At 43.7% G+C, this 7,369-nt stretch overlaps 1 protein-coding gene across 9 annotated transcripts in view; it reads right to left on the bottom strand.

Annotated features, from left to right (window-relative positions):
- Positions 1–7,369, bottom strand: part of Fife (regulating synaptic membrane exocytosis protein fife) — a 434,397-nt gene that overhangs the window by 21,922 nt on the left and 405,106 nt on the right. For 7 of the 9 annotated variants that reach the window (XR_011714138.1, XM_071674263.1, XM_071674267.1 and 4 more), the window contains 2 exons: positions 5,374–5,516; positions 1,476–1,676 (listed from right to left, as the gene is read on the bottom strand). Coding sequence is in view for 7 of the 9 variants with exons in the window: in XM_071674263.1 (XP_071530364.1) it covers positions 1,476–1,676; positions 5,374–5,516 (344 nt within the window). In the remaining 2 variants the exon portion in view is untranslated. The remainder of the gene's footprint in view (positions 1–1,475; positions 1,677–5,373; positions 5,517–7,369) is intronic. The other 2 variants (XR_011714139.1, XM_071674265.1) reach the window with 1 other exon arrangement.

Below are 7,369 nucleotides of genomic sequence, written 5' to 3'. Positions count from 1 at the left end.
TGTTCATTGTACGTAAGTATGAGCTTTTGATGGATTATCATCACCTGGCTCCTAAATTTGAGAAAAAAAAAAAAAGCTAGTAATAGCGGTACCTCATCATCACCAGATATATATACACATTATATACACTAAAGATTGATGGGCCACTTTAGTGAGAAGGGGTTAACACTCCGGTTGGTGGATGTATTTGACACACTTGACTGTATTGAACCCTGGTAGTTGGTCCTAAAATCATACCGAACCACCATTATGTATATATACATACTAGTCTCCCGCGTTAGCGAGGTATAGTGTCAACAACAGAGGACCGAGCCCCTGAGGTACAATCCTCTCTTCTCTTGCAAAAGTGGAAACCGGAAGGGAGGATTTCCAGGCCCCACTCCCTTTAAGTCGCCGCCTACGACACGCAAGGAATAAGGAGGTTGAATTCTTTATCCCCTACCCCTGGGATTATATATATATATATATATATTCCCAAGAGCCGGCGGGGAAATGAAACGCAATAAGTTCCCAGGTGCACTTTCGTGTAATAATCAAATCAGGGGAGATGATTATATCTCCCCTGATTTGATTATTACACGAAAGTGCACCTGGGAAGATTACATACATATATTGACGGAATTCATGACAGTGGGAGTATGGTGGTAAGGAAACAATGAGTCAGTAACATTTTAATCTCTCATGTTTCGACCAGAGGCCTTCTTCAGAGAGAACAAGACCTGTGGTTGAAACATGAGAGATCAAAGCTTCACTGTCTTTTCTTACCACTATACTCGCACCATCATAATACAGTGCATAAGAACATGTTCAATGAACATATGAAACGCCAAGGGACACAAAACTCTTCAGTTCTAGGAGACTAATCAAGTTCATGTGTGTCTGTCTCATGGAGATGATTGATCGACCTTGTTCTGCAGTCGTCCATAAACATATCTTGCCCCTCCTGCAAGAAGTTGATTAATAAGCGGTTATGAAAATTGATCAGATGACATATTAATCACAAGGTTATTGGCTATGCATGTTTTACATAATCATCAAAGGTTCAACTCAAGACAAAGAGCACATGCTGTGGATAACTTAAGTCTTCGAGGTGAACATGGTGAGGGAAGGTACAGTCAGGGAGGAGGTGGAGCAACATAGCATAATACAAATGAATGGCATTCATGAAAATGATAATCACAGGTTTTCGTGGGTGTAACACCATCAAAGGTTAACCAGTGACGTTCATATGGAAATTATATGAGATCTGGAAGAGGTATACAATTGGGATTAAAGACTCGTGGTTTTTACCATACCTACAAGACGTGTGCAACTATTTCTAAGGGATAAATACTTAAGAAATAAACCAAACTAGTCAACTAAAACCAGTAAACCCATATGCATTTCAGGGCCGTGGGGGCAAGTAAGAGCTTAACAACTACTAAGTTTCTACCCGGGACCAACGATAAAGGGATTCTTAAGTACGCTTATCTGACCTTTCCTGACCCACTGGTCGGCCTGGTTGTTGGTCTTGAGGGAGTGCGACCTGGTGAGGGCGCTGTGAGAGGCTCTCCTTGGCCTAGGGTACTCCTCACCGCTCTGGAGAAACTCACTCCTCGTGGTAGACCTAAAACTGTGACTTCGGCGTCGTTCAAGAGGACTCATCGACACGGACAACCTCGCCTCCAGGTCCTCAGCTGACGTGTACACAGTAGCAGCACACATTAAACACATGCGGCCAGAGGGTGTGGAGGTGGTAGTGTGTTGTCAAGAGGGGGAAGATAACGATACTGGTGTGGGTGGAAAAGCGAGGGTGTAGATAGGAAGGTCATTGTGAGACATGAACTCTCAAACGAGGAGGGGATGTATTTAATGGCCATGTGTGAGGTGAGGATTGAGAGTTGAGACGTGCAAACTGTTGGCAGGTGCTAACAGTGATGGTGGGAAGAGTGTATATGCAGGGAGAGTGGCAGAAGTTGTTGGTTGGGGAGAGAGAGAGAGAGAGTGTGTGTGTGTGGTGAAGATGGCGTGCAGGGTGCGTGCGTTTGTCTGTGAGGGGTTGTGAAGACGTATTTGTACAGATGTTCATGAAAGACAGAAGTGTGCGTGTGGTGTTATCAATGGGAGAGGTGTGTGTGTATGTGGTGAGGGTGTTTGTGGATAGAGATGGGTAAGGGTCTGTTGGAATGAGAGCTGTGTTGGTCAGGTGATTTTATGCAAAAGTGTCTTCAGGGTAGGAATTCATCGAGGTGCTGATAAGGGAGGTACTGATTCGAACAGGGCGTATACAGGAGGAAGGGGCTTCCCTTGGGCGTTTTCAGCAAGACAAAAATGTGTGTAGGTGTCAGAAGGACAAGAGGTCATGCTGGGGTATTGATGAAGAAATGGTATATGGTATATGAGAAAGATATGTGAAGGTGCTGATGGGAGATGAATGTTTGGAGGGCGGGTGTAGAAAACAGGTGCGTGTAGTAATGTAGGCGAGGGAAGGATGACATGATGTGCAGGCCACGAAATGCTTGTAGAAGAGAGTGATATCATCGAGGAAAGGTGAGGGGAAGTTAGTGGGAAAATGGTGTGTCGAGGTATATGTGGGGGACGGGTGTTTGGAATTGCTAGTGGAGTGATGCGTGTGCAATTTCTACCACCGGAGGACGTATGGGGAGGGAGGCGTTCTGGTGGTAGAGGGACATGTGGAGGTGCAGGTGAGGAATGGGCTGAGTGAACGTGTTGGTAGAAGAGGGCGTGGGATGCTGGGTGTGGAGATGTGTTAAAGATTTCGTGAGAAATTGGCTTATGATCTTGTGACAGGTATGATGAAGTGTTAGGGGGTTGTGAGAGGTGTGGTGAAGCGTCAGGGGGCTGTGAGAGATGTAGTGAAGCGTCAGGGGGTTGTGAGAGGTGTGGTAAAGTGTTAGGGGGCTGTGAGAAGTGTGGTGAAGTGTTAGGGGGCCGTGAGAGGTGTGGTGAAGTGTTAGGGGGCTGTGAGAGGTGCGGTGAAATGTTAGGGGGTTCTCGGAGGTGTGGTGAAGCGTTAGTGGGAGAGGAATGTATCAGTGTGTCAGTATGAGAGGAGCTTACAAAGGTGATAGCGGAGTAAGCACGTGTTGACGTGCTGGGGAGATATACGTGTGCTGAGGCGCTGTTGCCAGATTTATATATGTGTGTGGTAGGGTGATGTACAGATTGGGAAGGAGTGCACAGAGGCGGCAGTGAAGAAATGGAAAACATTGCAAGGCAAGTCAGGTGTGAATCAGGAGTGGAGAGGGAGAGAGATGAAGAGCTAATACAGCGAAAGTGTAGTGTAGAAAGTGTGGAAGGAGGACGTGGTGTTACACTGTTATTGACAGAGGCGACACAGACACCAGTATTACACCATGCTCAGACACTGAGGTGTTGAGAGAGTGGATCTTTGAGGAGGAGAGTCTTCCCTAACATGGGAAAAGGTCAAGACACAGACTCTGGCATGGCAAAGGGACACTAAATACATTCTGTACACGACTCATGGTAGACGTGAGTAGTACGCAAAATTCACAGAGTACACAACATGACATTCCACCACAAATGAACACCCACTTATTGAACCACAGTGAAGCGCTAGTTGAAAATTGTTAGTATGGCAAAAAAAAAAAAAAAAATAATCACTGTTTAGTTTCCAAGTTAAGCACGAACCAGTCAAGCATTCATCTTTAGTTAACCATACCTCTGTAATCCTAATATAAATGAGCACAACAGCTAAAGCCTTTACGGCCACAGAAAAGCAACACAGAGTCATCCTTACCTTCCATGTGGCTTCTGCCCTTTGGCGAAGAGACGCTTCGTGTGGTAACTTAAGAGGTAAGAGGTTTGTGCACACTTAATGAACTACGTTTGCTAAATCTTCATAGTCTAAATGTAATCCTACTGTCACTTCTGTGATGGACCGGTGTGGTCAAGAGGAGACTCTGACAACAGTATGGATGCTCACAAGTGGGTCGGACCAACCTCAACTTTCTCACTGCCGAAAGAAAACGACTGAAAATGAAGACAACAGAATGCTTAAAGGAGAATTGAAGAGCAGAGGACACTACTCGCTTAACGTGCAGATCCTTGTCGTCCAGTCTCTTCTCCTAAAGTCTTAGAATCCTTACTTTAAACCATCTTCAAAACCTCCTTTGAAATAATATTTCATACGCGCATTGCGTAAGAAAACTTTGAGTGAGTTAACTTTCTAATCACAAGAAGCCATGACACGTTAGCACCATCTCTCTTACATCTTTAAAGCCACACATGCATACAGAGCAGACACAAGCCCACATGAAACTGACCAGCACACAAACATAAAGGTATGTGTGCATACACCTAAGATTTATTCGTCACTGACAACGAATGCAATCACGCACACATACACACACGAGCGTATACAAAACACACTCATATAAGCACACACACACAAACGCAACGGTAAACGAATTTACACACACACACACACACACATACACACACACATAAGAATATTGACATAAACAAACACAGCCACATGAATACACAAACCGCACACAACAGCAGAATCCTACAGACACATATTCACATGTGCCTGCAAGCGGCGACACCGCAAGCAAGAAGTCGACATCGACCAGGCAAAACCAGCAGCGCTACCACGACGATGGAATACTGCGTCATCGCCAGCCGACACTGGCGAGGGCACGGAGCGGCCTCCTCGCCGTGCATCCTCCTGCACCAAGGGAGCCCACCTCACACCACTCCATCAAAACAGGAACCTCCGCATCGCCATAGAACTCCACCATCGTCCACTCAACCCCTAAAGAGAGGTGACTCCACCCTGCTGCTGCACCACCTCCTCCTATAACCCAGGACGAGCCAGGCCACTGCCACTCCTCAAAACTCCGGTGATCCAAGACAGCGACAGAACGACTCACTTCGTCCTCACTCCCGACGCCGACACACACACAACACACACACGCACGCGCATCATTTTACACCACCGTACATGAGTGTGTCCAAGCCTTCAACGAAGCCTATGAACCTAGGAAGACTTAAAGAGTAGTGGGAAGAATGAGAGTATGAAGAGGTCATCGCCAGCCTACCGTTCGCTAACCTCTGTCGATCGATTAATACCCTCCTGTGTACGAGGTGCTGGGAGGGACTTGCACGTCACGAAAAAGGGCCATACATACAACAGCCCCCACTCGTAACCAGGGACCTTGGGGTAGCCTTACCATCCCACACATATCGTGATCGAAAAGCCGATCTCTCTGTCTCTCTCTCGCAGTCTCCGTAGACAAATTATCACCACTGCTGCTGGTAGGGGGGTGGTTTCCTTGGCGCTTTGACGAGTAAAAAAGAGAAAAAAAACTGGACTTGAAGCTAAGATCCTTAATTAACTGAACTTACCTTTGAACTCGGGACTGGAGGACGACTGATATGCTACCGAGGAGCGCCTTGACTGGGGCAGCGAGTGGGGGTAGGAGCGGGACAGCTGGTAAACCTCGATCTCGGCCTGTTCGCTCAGGGAAGACCCCCGTCGGGAGGGAGACCTAACAGGGGAAAGGACACAGCTGAGCGGAGGCGAGTGGCGGTGGTGGTGGCGTTAATGGGAACATATATATATATATATATATATATATATATATATATATATATATATATATATGTATATATATATATATATATATATATATATATATATATATATATATATATATATATATATATATATATATATGAAAGATACAAATAGACTCACTGTCGTAAATGATTACACGTACATACATCAATATCAATGGCTGATCATTTATATTCAAGACTGTAGGATTAACTGCACGTGATAAAGATTAACATTTAACAACGGTGGATGTTTAATCATCACGGACAGGACAACAGGTAATATGTTAACGGTTAGAAAACAGATTAAAAAATAAAAGGTTAATCTTGTTTTTTTTTTAACACTTCTCTGATGTAAGCAGGTAAATCATTACAGTAACAATGCACTAATCAGAGAGATTTTACGTTGGATGTTTACTGTGAGCGGATCAAAAAAAAACAAAAACAAAAACACATATAATGCACATTGACTCATTGGGAAACACTGACATTCTAACTTCGTCTTTATGGGGAATACATCGACAGATTGGATTTGATATTTACAATCCTCTGGGGTGTGCGCGCGTCTCTCTCTCTCTTTGGTCCTAACTTACCTGGGCATCAAGACAGAAGCTCAGAAAATCATAATTAGTACATTAGGCGACACAATATACAAAAGAGCATTGCTGGAAAAAGAAAAAAAGAAAAATATCAATGGGTACTTCAACTAACCAAAAATAAGATTTTGATTCATGCAAATTGGTGACACAGATTTCTGCATAACCACAAAAAAAGGAAAAAAGAAAAAATATATATATTTACTGCACACACATCAGGTTCAAACACTACGGGAAACACTTACAAAAAAAAAAAATCATTACGAAACTACATCGCAAAATTGCAAGGTAGAGTGTTCTTTACCTCCACTTGTCTCCACTGGGGAAAAGTTAGTACGGAGGATGAACATTTATATGTATATACATTTCATCACTGCCAAAGCCCTCAACTCTACCACTGAGCCTGATGGCTAGGCGCAAATTACACAATTTAGAGATATTGACAAAGGATATTGTGATGGCTTTTGAAGACTACGAATATGTGTCTTACTGAATTTGGTTCTGTACTTCCTCATCCTTTTGTGTGATGAACAAACTTGTCTCCAGTGTAGCGCGGTGTTGGCAGTCTCATACATACTCAATCACACTCAAAACACAGTCGTCAGAATTTTTATATAGCATTGAAACGAATGATGCAATACTCCTGTGCCAGACGTATGGCTGGCGACGAAGCAGTGATGAGCAGTACGCATTTGTAATCACTCAAAAGATATATCTAAGTATCTATATTGTTGGGGTATATTGCCACACAATACTGGCTCATTATGTACAAGTTTAAAGTTATATGTATAAAAACCCAGATTTTTTTTTATCCCTTCCTTATGTCCAGATATATAAAAAAAAATCCCGGGGTATGGGAATTGAATTTTGAAGATTTTCATTTGGCCTTTGCCATCTGGTACTGTGTTATGTCTTATCAATACGTTTCATTAAAATATCTTTTTGGAAAGACTCGCTTATCAGTGAAGTAAACAGTTTAGCCCAATGTCAACGCAAATATGAAGCTGAAAATGATGAGGCTGAGCGTTTTTTCCTCAAGCCAAAGAGGGAATAAACATTAAGACCTTTGGAGTATTGTCATCAAACGAGTTTCACGCTGCCATACAAGTGGTTCCTGGTCCTGGATAAGAAGCACCTTGCCTCTTTACACTTACTTGAGACAGCGGAAAGCGGAAGATGGCAGAAGAGAA

This window comes from Panulirus ornatus, chromosome 19 (genome assembly GCF_036320965.1).
Source record: "Panulirus ornatus isolate Po-2019 chromosome 19, ASM3632096v1, whole genome shotgun sequence".
Lineage (NCBI taxonomy): Eukaryota > Metazoa > Arthropoda > Malacostraca > Decapoda > Palinuridae > Panulirus > Panulirus ornatus.
This window is presented reverse-complemented; position numbering and strand designations above follow the sequence as displayed.